This window comes from Populus alba, chromosome 1, assembly GCF_005239225.2.
Source record: "Populus alba chromosome 1, ASM523922v2, whole genome shotgun sequence".
Classification (NCBI taxonomy): Eukaryota; Viridiplantae; Streptophyta; class Magnoliopsida; order Malpighiales; family Salicaceae; genus Populus; species Populus alba.
In genome coordinates, this window is record NC_133284.1 from 45,910,484 (window position 1) to 45,925,257 (window position 14,774).

The 14,774-nt window shown below is 33.5% G+C and overlaps 1 protein-coding gene across 1 annotated transcript; it reads left to right on the plus strand.

Moving 5' to 3' along the window:
- The first annotated feature begins 12,094 nt into the window (after positions 1-12,094).
- LOC118036306 (NAC transcription factor 56) lies at positions 12,095-14,114 on the plus strand. The gene is made up of 3 exons (XM_035041984.1): positions 12,095-12,439; positions 12,525-12,832; positions 12,964-14,114. The coding sequence occupies exons 1-3, from the start codon at positions 12,223-12,225 to the stop codon at positions 13,513-13,515; spliced, it is 1,077 nt and encodes a 358-aa protein (XP_034897875.1). The 5' UTR covers positions 12,095-12,222; the 3' UTR covers positions 13,516-14,114.
- Positions 14,115-14,774: the final 660 nt, after the last annotated feature.

The window sequence follows — 14,774 nt, forward strand, 5'->3', positions numbered from 1 at the left end:
AATAAGTAAATTCATATCATCATTTTATTATATTCCTGACTCTGGCGTCAGTGAATAAACAAGTAGAAATCAATTTATATTTTTTTATTTTTACTCATGCAGATTATTTTTATTTTTACGTAGCTAAATAAAAGTAAAAAATACAATAAAATAAAATAAAATAAATTTTTATTAGTATTTTTTATTCCTGACTCTAGCGTCAGTGAATAACCCAATAAATTTATTATATTTTTTGCATGCAATTTTTATTTTTTAGCTAGATAAAATGCAACGAATAAAAATAATATAAATTTAAACCAGTGTTTTTTTATTCCTGAATCTGGCGTCAGTGAATAAACCAATAAATTTACATTATTTTTATTCATGCATATGCATTTTTTATTATTTTTATTTTATTTTATTTTTATTTTTATTTTTGGGCTGGGCTGGGTTTATATTTTTGGGGTTGGGCTGGGCTAAACCCAGCCCAGCATACATACCTTTGGCTGGGCTCAGCGCAGCCCCACAGGGGCTGGGCTGAACCCAGCCAGCCCGGACCGTGTCGCTGGCCCAAGCCAGTGACCCGGTTTAAAAAAGCAGATGCACGCGTGAAACAGATCACGCGTGCATCAACAGTGCGAAGGTAATTAAATTACCTTCGCACTGTTCAAACGTTATTTGAACAACAAAGAACAAAAAAAAAAAAATAAGAAGGCACACCTGTTTCTGGCGATTGAAGAAGATTGCGATGCTGGTGACTGTTGCCCTCGTCCGGCTGCTCTCCCTTCTCTCCCCGCTGTGACCCCCCTTTGTTTTCCTTGCTTTTGATTTCTCGATTCTCAGTATGAAGAAGCTGAGAGGTAATGGGTTCTTTGAGGGTTTTTTTTTACTGATTTCGGGTTGCTTTTTCTGCAGGGATTATCACAATGGCGAAGCTAATTCTCCTTTTTAGTCTGGTTTCTCGTTCTCGCTTTCACTTTGTATATTTTTTTTGTTCTGTTTTTTTTTTTTTTTTTTTTTGCTACTTGTGGATTGCTCTTTTTCTTTTTGGGTTACTTTTTCTTTGCTCTGTTTTCTCGTTCTTCTCTATTTTTTCTGGGTAAATTCTCTGGGTCCTTTTTTTTTTTTTGGTGTTGTCAATTGTTGGGTATTTATAGGGATCAATTTTCCTCTCCCTCAGCCTCACGTCTCTCCTCTTGATAAGCACGGCTGAGGGAGACGGTTCCTGCTAGGACTCGAATTCGAAGTGCCATCTTTATCTCGCCAGGTTGTAATTATCATGAAGATAATTATTGCTTTTCTGTATTTTGAATGGGCTAGGATACTGGTGTTTCACGCTTTTGTTTCCTTCTTTGTAGGCGGACGTTCGGTGTTTTGGAGACGAAGATGACGGACAGCACCTGATTGAAACGGTGCTGTTTTGGGCTGAGAATGGTTATTTCCAATCTAGTCCTTGAAGTTTCTAAATCCTTGCATTCAAACCCCTGGTCTTTTAATTTTCAAGATTTACCCTCCTTAAAATTAATTTAACAATAAGTGGGTCAAAATTTGGTTACAACAACCATTATCATGCAAAGCTTGGATTTCCTCTTGCATAACTTATTTCCAGGGCAATGAACGTTGTGCCTCCTAGAATATGGATGATTCATGAGTAGGGGAAGAGGAAGACTCCAGAGCAGTAGAGACACTGATATTAGTTGTCTTGGCTTTTCGTGGCCTATGGACCATGGTGTGCTGGCGAGGGGCTAAAGAAGGAGATTCTGAAACACCACTACCCGAGACCTGCTGAAGATCAAAATACGAGAGATTAATGACTAAATTCAATGCAGGAGGAGAAACAATAGGGAGACATGTTGGGGAATTGGCCAAGTTTGAACCAGGCCGAGAGGAAGTGTTCAACCATGGGGAAGCCATCACAGGAGGAAGTTGTTGCAATGCTACTAATTTTGGTGAAGGAGGATGAGATGTTGGAGCCACACCTGTACCTAGACACTGATCAACAAAAAGAGATGCATGTGGAGATAAACGGGCGGACTAACGCTCATAATAGGAGTCAAAACAGGGGCTAGTGTAGGGGATGTAGGTGGGGCAAGGAAAACAAGGGCAAGAAACGATGATAAAAAGGAAGAGGGCTGAGGGAGTGTGGGGAATAGTAGAGGTAGACATGTGTTGGTGTTTGATGGTGAGAGAGAGTTATTTTGTTCAAAAGTTGCTAGAAGGAAAGTGTGTTCGTGGAATCAAACATGACAGGCCATGTAGATACGATGGGAAGATAAATCGAGACAATGATAACCTAAGTGGGAGGTGTTGTAACCAAGAAAGACACATGAAGAGAAACAAAAATCAAGTTTATAGACATTATAAGGACGAAGAAAAGGAAAGCAGAGACACCTATAAGTACGAGGAAAAACTATAGTTAAGAGCCGATCGAAAAAGACATTCAAAAGGTGACTTGTAATTAACAACATGAGTTGGCATACGATTTATTAAATAAACAGAAGTTTCAAATGCATAACACTAGAATTTTAGAGGGGCTTTACATTGACCCAGAAGCGTAAAACCGGTTTCAACAATATGGCGATGTCAGCGTTCAACCATGCCATTCTGTTCATGAGTATGTTAGTAGATCAAATGATGGTGAATGCCAATAGATTTGAAAAATGTATTTAATTTTCGATACTCTCCACCCCAATCCTTTTTAATAGATTTAAATTTAACATAAAACTGACATCAACTTGAGTTTGAAAACATCAAATTTTACAACCAAGAAAAACAACCAAATATACTTCGTATAGGCGTCAACAAATATAATAAAATATCAAAAATCATCAAAGGACAACATGGGGGAATGTCCCTAAACATCACTATAAATTAATTCAATAGGAGCCGATTTTTTATGACATGTAAGTCCTAAAGACAGACACGATGATTTCCTAAAGGACAAGCTTGACAATCAAAATGAAATTTTTTTGACGTATATGAAACTTTTTTATTTGATACTAATAACCTTAAAATCCGTGAACTAGGATGCCCAAGTCGACGATGCCAGACATCAGCAGAAGTGGATCAACGCGCAGTCAAGAAAGCTTGAGGCAATGAGGTGTTAGAGGACTTAGACATAATGTAAAGACCATCTCTACTATGACAGAAAAGAAGCACCTCATTGGTTATGAGGTCCTTAACATAAAACACAAAAGAATGGAATTCAAAAACACATTATTTTCTAAGCAGAACTTCTGAACAGAAAACAAAGGCTTTTTAATGTGAGGTACATGTAGAATGTTGGATAAAGTGAATGTACATTTAGGTGCATGGATTTCAGAATGAGAAATAGCCAGGCCCTTATCATCTCTAACATGTAGTTGATCAGTACCGGTATCAGGTTCTGAGCTCGCCATATTTGCAATGTCGGATGTCATATGTTGATTAACACCTGTATCAGAAACCAAGTAATAGAAGTATTTTCAGATTGAGTATTACACACCAAATTAGCATTGGCTTGCGTATTATGACTATATTGTTGGGGGCATTGCTACGCTGAATGTCCAAAACTATGAAAGAGTTGGCATTTTATTTTTCATGAATTTGATCACTAACTGGAGGCCCCAAAACGATTGCCTTGTTGCCTAAAATTATGTCTAGCAAACTGTCCAGAGCCAAAACCATTACTATTAATATTCTGACTAGAGTTATACCTGTGAGAACCATGATTGAGATAGCCATGATTATGAGTCTTTCATCCCCCACGAAAGCAACCCCTGCGACCAGAATTTTGGTTATAGTGGTTACTTGGAGACCATGGTTGAGGCTGTAAAAAGAAGGTTGAGGGAGGCTGAGATGGTGTTGGCAGTAGTGGGGCTGCCACAACATGTTGCAAAGAAGCCTTATCCAAAAACTCATGTGTGAGAAAAAGACTGTGTAGATCAGTGTACAAAACATGTTCTACTCTAGTGGAGAGGGTGGTTACTGGGTCTCGAAACTCTCCTCTCAATCCATAGAATACATAAAGGTTAAAATCTTCCATGGACAGTGGTCTGCCGGCAGCAGCAAGCTCATCAAATAGCATCTTAGCTTGCTGCGAATAAGCACTGACATTGCTATCATTCTGCCTTAGGTCTTGGAAAAAACCATAAAGCTGCATTATTCGTGAATTAGATGGTGAAGCAAGGGCAGTGGCAAGAGTCGTCCACAAAGCATGAGATGTCTGGCAATCAACGACAAGATGTAACACTTCAGTAGATAAAGATGACAGAATGGCACGAATAATCAATTGATCTTGTTGTTTCCATAACATATATGATGGATTAATGGTGGACAAGGCCATATCAACAAATGGTATATACGCAAGAAGGCATGGGAAAGAACCATCAATATAGGAGTACACACCTTGGCCTAACAAGTAAGGTTTCATCTACGTTCTCAAGTATAAGAAATTTGTGTTTGATAGTTTTAGAGAGATTATTTGTTGAGTGTTTGAAAGAAGAACAATCATGTGAGGGAATTTTGTTGCTGCTGTGAAATCTGAGGAAAGAGCCATTACAGTAGAATTGATGTTGGGGAAGGTAATAGTCGTGGTGTTTTTTATGGCTACAGCTAAAGAATGAATGTCAAAAGAGAGTGATTCATTACCAGAGGAAGGAATAGCAACAATAGCTGATATTGTTGTAGCTGAAGCAGAGAAGACACCATCAGAAGGAAGATTATGTTCAACATGAGAGAAGCCCGTTGCAGCCATGTGAGAGTTCATATTTTAGGTGCTTGCAAAATCCATGAGGAAGAGAAATGCCAAGTCTGCGCTGATACCAAGTTAATGAATGGAAAAGATGATGAAATATTGATAGATGCGTATATATTAGCCATCCTTTGTGTGTGTCTGTGTGTGTGTGTTTAGGGTTGTGTACAATAGTAATGGTGGAAAACACCACACAAAATAATTACATTATGTATATGATAAGTTCTCCATAATATTAACATATAAAAAATGATTTGAAAATACTAAAAAATTTTAATTTTTTTTAAAAAAATAAATAAATCTATTTTTTTTTTCAAAAACTGCCTTTGAAATGCCAAAAACAAAATTAGAAAGTATAAATATATGCTAAAGTATTCACTATAAAGAAATGCCAAAGATCTCTCAACTATTGGGTAATTAAGGAATGGCTAAATCATTATAAAAATAGATAAAAAGAATTAGTTGGGTGTTAGAGATCTTATACGGGGCCTCTGGCGAGCTGGAAGAGAGTTTTTGTAGAAATATTTAGGAGTAAAAAAAGGCTTTCTTTTCCATTTTGAATTGATATGAAAATTGAAGATACAACAAAAAAATGTCGGGCTATTAAATTATTGAAAACATATCTTTGCAAGCAATACACATTGGATTTTAGCAAAGAAAATCATTAAGCGACAAGTAATCACTACATAATCTACGCTTCATTGAAGGTGTTAAACAATACAAATAACTAAAAAGAAATACAAAAATGAAAAAGAAGGAAGCTAGGGCTTCATTGATACTGTATAATGCAATCAAATAATCAAAAGAAATAATTTTAATCTAAATATAAAAAGACTATTTATAGGCTAAACAAAGAAAACTAAAAAGAAAATGCAAAAATTATTGTACCCTTAATAAATAATAAAATAAAATAACCCTATATGTCTTAACATTTTCCCCTAAACTCACGATGCAGGAGCTACAAGTATCAAGAGTCTGCCAAATAAAAAACAAAAGTAGGAAATAAAATACGACTTGATAAAGAAATCTGCAATCTACAAAGAAAAAAGAACAAATGGCAAAATAATGGTGTCATGCTTGAGATGATGACAATCGATCTCAATTTACTTAGTTTGTTCATAAAAAATCAAGTTGTAAGTGATTTGAATAAAACTCTAATGTCACAATAATTTCTTAATGATTTGATGATGTAACCACTAATATTTGTTTGGCAGATCTCCAAGAAACTATAGTACCTATATAGGTACATATATAATTTTTTTGTGATCTCTTTTTATGGAGATCAGAGAGATAATATACATTTGTATATCCAATCAATTATGAATGAGATCCTTTATAAATATAATCATATTTTAGTTGTTTCACGGAGATAACAAGGTATATGTTTGACCTCATTCCAATGTCTTTTTGTAGGGGTGGAACTATATCTTGCCAATAAATTGATTGTAAAAGCTATATTTGGTCTTATACAATTTACAAGATACATGAGTGCTCCAATAGCATTAATGTATGGTACTTATAGATCAAGAATTTCTTCATCCTCTTCTAGTGGTCGAAAAGGTTTTTTATTCGTATCAAGTGATCGAACAACCATAGGTGTACTTAAAGTATGAGCATTGTTCATATAAAAGTGTTTCAAGACCTTTTCTTTATACGTCGATTGATGAACAAATATTTATTTGAAAAATGTTCAATTTGTAAACCAAGAAAAATTTTTGTCTTTTTAAGATCTTTCATCTCAAATTCATCTTTCAAATAGGTTGTAGTTCTTATGAGCTCTTTAGGAGTACCAACAAGATTTAAATCATCAACATATACTACAACAATACAAAATCTAGATGTGGTTTTCTTAATAAAAATACATATGCAAATCTCATTATTCTCAAATCTTTTTTTCTATAAGGTATTCATTAAGATGATTATAACACATTCAACCAAATTGCTTCAACTCATAAAGATTTTGTAAAATAAACACTTTTAAATTTATAATAAAAGGCTTCATGCATTTTGAATCTTTTAGGGATTTTTATATGCATATCTTTATCTAATGATCTATATAGATATATTGTAATTACATTTATTAAACGCATATCTAGAGTTTCTAAGACTACTAAACCAATAAAAAAAATCTAAAAGTGATTGCTTCCATAACTAGAGAATAATTTTTCTCATAATCAATAGGCCTTGTGTTGAAACCTTGTGCAACAAATTGTGCCTTGTGTTGAACAATTTCATTGTTCTCATTTTATTTTCTAATGAAATCCCACCTATATCCAATAGACATAACACCTTAGGTGTATGAACTACAAGTCCAAATACTTCACGTTTTGCAAGTAAGTTTAACTCTGTTTGGATTGCTTCTTTCTATATTGGCCAATCATTTTTATGTTGACAATCTGTAATAGTTTGTGGTTCAATTTCATCATCACTTATGGTGATGCCAAAAGCAACTTTAAATGTAAATACATCATTTATGATAATTTTATTTTGATAAAAAATCTCTCTTGTATGAACATAATTTATAGAGATCTCATTATTTTCAGGTACTTGAATCTTTTCAGAAGATGCCTCTTTAGGATCGAGGATCAATATTAGGAGATGATTTTGACACAATATATATTGCATGTTTTTTTTCCTTATCACCAACAGGTCTTTTGCCCTATAGGCATGGTATTCATTTACTACTATATTGTATTTTTTTCCTTTAGGGATTTCGATTCTAGATGAAGCATTTGCAATTAGAATATGGGATTTAACCACCTTTTTATTGCTGGTGAAAACATTTGGTAATTGATTTAAAATATTTTATAAATGAATTATCTTTAAATTTCAAATTCACATCGATTTTTCCTTGGATCAAAATGAGAAAACTTTGGGTTATTCAAAGTAATTTATTATCATGCTTTAGGCACTAACTTTTCTTTTTCTAATGATGGGAAAATGTTCTCACCAAAATGGTAGTCTTCAAACTGTGCCTTAAAAATATCATCAATCAAAGATGTTCTAACTAAATGATCACTTGGTCTAATTCTAACCAACAATATAGCATGTAATATAGTATGTCCCAAAATTAATGTGGGTAATTTTGATAACTGATTGAATGCACTTTATAAATGATTCTGCTAGAACATTTTGAGTTGGTATATGAGCAACAAGATATTCAACATCAATTCTAATAGAATTACAAAAATTATCAAATGCTTGAGAAGTAAACTTATCAACATTGTCCAATCAAATTTTCTTGATTGGATAATCACTAAATTGCATCTTTAATTTGATAATCTATGTTATTGATTTAGCAAATGCAACATTTCGCCTAGAAAGTAAACAAACATGTGACCATTTACTTGATGCATTAATAAATACCATAAAATATCTAAAAGGTTCGCATGATTGATGAATAGGTCCATATATAAGTAGAATTTTTTTAAGAAAAGATGGTGATTCTATAACAACCTTTAATGAAGATGGTTTGGTAATTAATTTACCTTGAGAACATATAGCACATGGATTTTCACTTGGTAAAAGAATCTCCAAATTCTTTAAATGATGCTTATGTGAATTTTCAATAATTCATTATATCATTACTGATCCCTGAATGTCCAAGTTGACCATGCTAAAACACAAATATTTATGAGTCGGAACATTTCTGGTGTATCATAACATTTGTTTCAATAAATTTGATCATATAATAAATTTTAGAAGAGAAAGAAGATAATTTTTCAAGTACAAGCTTCTAGCCTGAAAAAATGAAATAATATAAAGATTATTTTTTCTTCATTTATTGTTTCAATATGATAACCGCGCGCGTGCACACACACATATATAAATGAGTAAGTTTCTTCTAGACTCAAGTGAATATAATGCATATTTGATGCCTAGTTTTTTGTTATTTGATAACAAAATATTAGGTTTTTTGGAGCCTTTAATCATGTCTATTAGACCTAATATTGTAGTGACATTAACTTTGGTTAATTTCAAATATTCAAAGTATTTTTGTTCCTTGAGAATTATGTGTATTGTTGCATTTTCTGTTAGACATAAACCTCCATTATGAAAAGCCATGTCTCTATTCAAAATATAATCAAAGTTTATTATTTAACTAAAATAATATTTACTTTGTTTATTTAAATTTCAATAAGATAAATATTCTAATACAAATACGAAAATATTAATTATCCCTAAAGATTTCACCACTAAGCATGCTATATGTTTTATCTGGGTTTTCAAATAAATCAAAAACATCAAGATAAGCATTATGACCTTCAAAATTATCTTTATTAATAAAATTATTTTCAAGTGTATTTTGTCTTAGAGAGGCTTGATATAAATCTATAAGATATTTTGACATGTAATAAGTGTGAGATCAATGATTATGCATACCACACCTATAAAACTTATCTTCAGGTCTATGCAAATTCTTGCTCTTTTCTTGTTTTGGTTTATTGTGTCTCAACTTCTAGTTGTATGGTGAGTTTGCTTTTGAAGAATTATCTCTTCTTATTTTTCATTTATGTTTTCCATATCTATACCATTGGTTCTTTCTTATCTTTAGATGAAGGTTTGGTTCTTTCTTATCTTTTGGACAAAGGTTTCATTCACTCCGAGGAATGGTTTAAAACTTGTATGATGTGATTTATGATTTTTTATCAAAAGCTCATTATTTTGTTCAGCCACAAGAAGACATGAAATTAGATCAGAGTATCTCTTGAAATTACGTCCTCTATATTGTTGTTGCGGGACAATATTTGAGGTATGAAAAGTAAAGAATATTCTCTCTAACATTTGGTCTTCTGTGATATTTTCATCACATAATTTCAGCTATGAGGTAGTTTAAAATAACAAAATTATGTTTACTAACTGATTTAAAATCTTGCAACATCAGGTGCAACCAATCATAACGAGCTTGAGGAAGTATGGTAAACTTTTGGTGGTCATATGTTTCCTTTTGATTTTGTCGCAAAACAAAAAGATTTTTTATTGTGAGATATGAGATATTCAACTTTTAATCCTTCATGAAGATAGTGGGTAATGAAAATCATTGTTTTTGCGTGATCCTGCAAAGATGCGTTATTTTGTTCTTTAATGGTCTTTTAAAGATTCATAGCTTCTAGATGAATCTCAGTGTCAAGGATCCATGAAAATTAATTATTCTTAGAGATATTAAGAGCAATAAATTCAAGTTTTCTCATATTCAACATTATCTAGCTATATATATATATATATATATATATATATATATCAAATAAAATCATGAATATAAAAAAAAAAAAATTTAAGACTGCTATTTATTTAGTTCTTTAGAAATACTAGCTCTTCAAGTATTGTATTTAATTTATATAATTCTTTAGAAACTTACAATATTAGTTATTCAAGAAATTTAAATTTTAATAAATAAAAAATTATCAAAAAAAATATAAAATCAAATATATTCCATAAAATATAAAAATTAATACCCTCTATCCCGAGCATTTTAAAAAAAAGTTTTCACTACTGGCAAGGATTTGACTCTCAGGAAAGACTATCCAACCCTCGTTGATAGGGAAGTAGAGGTCGATGTGTGAGAGTTTTCTGCTGCTGATACGAAATAGGAATGCACAAGAAATTGATGGGTCCCATTGGTCTGTCATGCTAGCAGCACTGGACCCCACAGAGCCATAGTTTCCCTCAACTTTCCTGCCATGAACATGTTCTTACCACCACGCCCAACGGTTATGGTATCAATCGTCAAAATCTGATCTTTTGTGCCCATTCCTACTGGGTCAAAGGCACTGGAGCCCTCCTCAGCCGTGTTTCCAGCTTCTTTCCGCCTCTTTTCCTGGCATATTATTATTCCTAATTAACAAGAACCTAAGAAAACCCACTTTTCTCTCCATTTATATATTCGTCTTTAGATTTGTGTACAATAAGTCAATAACTAGACATTGAAACACATGTAAAAGACAATAATTCAATCTATTTGAAGATTAATGTTTGTTTTTATGTTTAAAAAATACTTTAAAAAAATTTAATTTTTTTTTATTTTTTTATTTTAAATTAATAATTTTTTTTGTGTTTTCAGAATCATTTTAAAATACTAGTATCAAAAATAATTTTTAAAAAATAAAAAAAATAATATTTTAATATATTTTCAAATAAAAAATATTTTGAAAAACATCTAAAAATATACTCTTAAACAGAATCACTAGCCCATATCATATTATTTTCCGTCCTTAATTTCCTCATTCTAATTTCATTTATAATTAAAGATTAAGATCAATTTTTAAATTAGATGCTTTCAACCTAATGTGTTTATCACCATCAAATTAAAACTAAAACTAAACCTAAAAAGGATAAGGGAATCCACGTTTATTGTGAGAAAAAGCAAATGTAAGGGTCCATATATTTAGTTTGGATCGTCTTATATTTTTTTACATTATATATAAGAAGATGTTGTCGTTTTTATCATTCATTCAATTTATTTGTCGTTTTTATAATTCATTCAATTTATATTCAAATCTAACGGTGACATTTGAAATATGAATGGCAGTAACTTGAGAAAGAAGATCCAACCGTAGAAGATGATTTAATCAATTCTTGTTTTTGCTCCAGTGGGGGCTGAAAAATGAAAGCCATGAGGCTTACACGCGTGCGAGCCAAAACAAAATACTTGTAATAATTTATAAATAAGCGTGATCGAGACGGTAATAATGGTTAATTTTTTAAAAAATATATATTTAAAAATAAATTTGAAGAATTTTTTTTTTAATTCTTATATTAAAACTAACCAAAAATATCAAAAAAAAATTATTTATAAGAAAAAAAATTAAAATTTTAAAAACTCTTAGGTAAAACACTTTTATAAACAGATAGTAAAAAAGTGTAAAAAAATAGGCTTAAAAAGAGGGAGAGGGAAGAGGGTCCCTTGAATTGGTGGGATTTGCAGAACAAAAGCATGACATCTTAAGCTCTGCTCCCACACCATAAACTTATCCGTCTATATTTATTTATTTATTTATTCATCTTTTTGTTGCCTTGTGGTGGGCTGTGGCCCCCACAACTCGCACTCTCCATCTACGTGTCGATCTGTACCGCGTTTCGGAACTACACGTGTCAGGCCATCAATGGTCTTATTTCAAGTTAGCGTCATTATCAGCTACCCATCACCCCCACATCAATCCCTTCTCATTCACTAACCATTGCATGCCTTCGCCAACCAATGCATGAATTTGTCGAAAACAGCCAGGGCTAATTATGTAATCACAACAACCACAATTACTAATCAGCCCTTCAATTGTATTACATGCTGGATTATGATTGGTGAATAAGGTGAAGTCTAAACAGACTCCTTGGTACCCGATTCTTGCCCTAAATATCCATCAGGGTATATAGCTAGTAACTCTCCCCCCCTGTCCTTTAAAGAGAAAGGTCATGCCACCTCTATGCAACATTTGAACCGCCTATCTAAATTGCATGTTCTCTGATAATAAACCCTCTAAATCTCAGGACTCCTCAATCTCACTACTCCATCAATGGAAAGAACTGATTCCTCCACGGGAGGTGCGGGCGGTGGTGGTGGCGGTGGCCGCGGCTCGCAACAACCAAACCTTCCACCGGGGTTCCGGTTCCACCCCACTGATGAAGAGCTAGTGGTTCACTACCTCAAGAAAAAGACCACTTCTGCCCCTCTCCCCGTGGCGATTATCGCAGAAGTTGATCTTTACAAGTTTGATCCATGGGAATTACCAGGTTACATCCAGTTCTTATTAAGTATTGTGTGCTATATATATAAGGAATTAAAGCCTAGTAAATCTTGGGTTCATCTTGTTTTCAGCTAAGGCCACTTTTGGTGAACAAGAATGGTACTTTTTTAGTCCGAGAGACCGGAAGTACCCGAATGGAGCTAGGCCAAACAGGGCAGCAACTTCAGGGTATTGGAAGGCTACAGGAACTGATAAGCCAGTATTATCTTCAGGAGGTACGCAAAAGGTTGGGGTTAAGAAAGCACTAGTCTTCTATGGTGGTAAACCTCCTAAAGGGATCAAAACCAATTGGATCATGCATGAATACCGGTTAGCTGATAACAAAGTCAATAACAAGCCACCAGGATGTGACTTGGGAAACAAGAAAAACTCTTTAAGGGTAATCATTGATCGCTTTCTACAAAGTTTTTGATTACATATATGTTGTCCTTTTACTTTCGATACTTTTCAAATACACAGCAGGATTAATGGTGATTACTGTTTGTTTGTTTGTTTTACCCTTCTTTCCAGCTTGATGATTGGGTGTTATGTCGGATATACAAGAAAAACAACACACAGAGACCAATGGATCACGATAAAGATGATTCCATGGATGATGTGCTTGGATCAATACCGCCTTCGATATCAGTTGGGAGCCATCAGAATGGAACACTGCATCTTGCAAAAGGAACAAACTTTGGGGCATTGCTTGACAATGACCAGAATTTATTCGAAGGAATAATCAGCAGCAGTGATGGTGTCAGAAGCAGCAGCTCTTCTTTGTCTCACATGGCCTCTTCGGTATCCAAGCAAGACCTACTCATGCTTCCACCCAAAAGAACACTCCCATCACTATATTGGACCGGCGAGGACATGGTTGGCCCTTCATCAGGTAAGAGATTTCAAGGTGGTATTAATGGTGATGAAATTGTTGTGAGGACTGATGGGAATGGTTCCGTAGCCGCCCTGCTCGGTGAACTTCCACAGACACCTCAATTGCATCAACAGACAATGTTGGGATCCATGGCAGATGGGATTTTTAGGCCACCATATCAAATTCCAAGCATGAATTGGTACTCTTAAATTAAAATTAGTCTTAATTCATTGGTCTATGCATATATTATATTTAGGCCCATGAATACATTCCTGGTGGGTAATTTCAAGCAGTCAAATGGTGATCACGGTATATACTTGTTTGTATATACGATCGCGATTAATTAGTAGTAGTATCAGCTTCCCACATGGGGTATTGAGATTTTTATTGTTATGAAGAGATTAGAGAGTCATTTAATGGCCTCCAGTTTCTCCAAATTAATGAAACATGTACCTGCCAATTTGAAGCGAGGCCATAGATATATATATATATAGATTAAGACATATATAGTTGCATATATATTCTATACTTGTTTGGTTTTCGAATATTGTTCTTAGGGGAGCGAAGAAAAATTGGAGGTGGGATCCTGATATTGTAGAAAAATAAAATTGTGAAGTGATATATATATTGCTTTAGGATACGACAGATTAAACCTTGTATGTACAGCAGTATAAAATTCTTACTAGAAGTTGCTTAATTATCCCAAAAACATCACTACTGTTTATGGTTTGCCTTTGTATATGTTAATTGGTGTTCATCTTGGTGATGATTTAATAAGATTGTGCTATGAGTTGTTTTCGTTGTTCAATGATGCCGGACGTTTAAAGATGGCATGCTTGGCTCTTTTGCATTTTATGGCAGCTATGTTTTGGTGAATGCATAAACCCTAGAAGGTAAAGGATCTTGGTGCTTTTTGTTGCTTTATCTTTTCCAGCCACGTACGGCTATGTTTGTGAAGAACATGTACAAAAGCATGTATAATTAAATTGTAATTATGGTGCTAGCATAGTTGATTTTCTTATGACATAATATATATTTTATAAATCCTGAGAGACTTGATAACTTTTTTAAGATGGAATTGCCGCATTCGACAAAAAAAAAAAAAAAAAAAGAAGAAATAATATAGATAATTATTAATTTAATACATACGCACGCGCACGCGCTGATCAATGCATATATAAAAAGAAAACAGACAATTAAAACAAAGAAATATAAATGTTGGTGGTGGATCATCTGTAGATGTTCAAGATATACTATAGCAACGTGAAAGAATCGACACACATGGTTGTCGCATGAGAGAGGTTGATGATCTCGTGAGCAATAAGCAAAAAACAGGATTGATTAGTCGAAAATGAAGTTTACTAACCTCTTGTTGGTTTTTCCTTCTGCAAGATTATAAAAAGAGGGATGTAACTTTAGCACTAAGGTGTATCTCTTTTGCAAAAAAAAAGTTTTTCTTTTAAAAAAG

Coding starts and splice junctions, on each gene's coding strand:
- LOC118036306 (XM_035041984.1), top strand. CDS start 12,223: ATGGAAAGAACTGATTCCTCCACGGGAGGTGCGGGCGGTGGTGGTGGC. Junction 12,440..12,524: donor TGATCCATGGGAATTACCAG/GTTACATCCAGT, acceptor TCTTGTTTTCAG/CTAAGGCCACTTTTGGTGAA. Junction 12,833..12,963: donor ACAAGAAAAACTCTTTAAGG/GTAATCATTGAT, acceptor CCTTCTTTCCAG/CTTGATGATTGGGTGTTATG.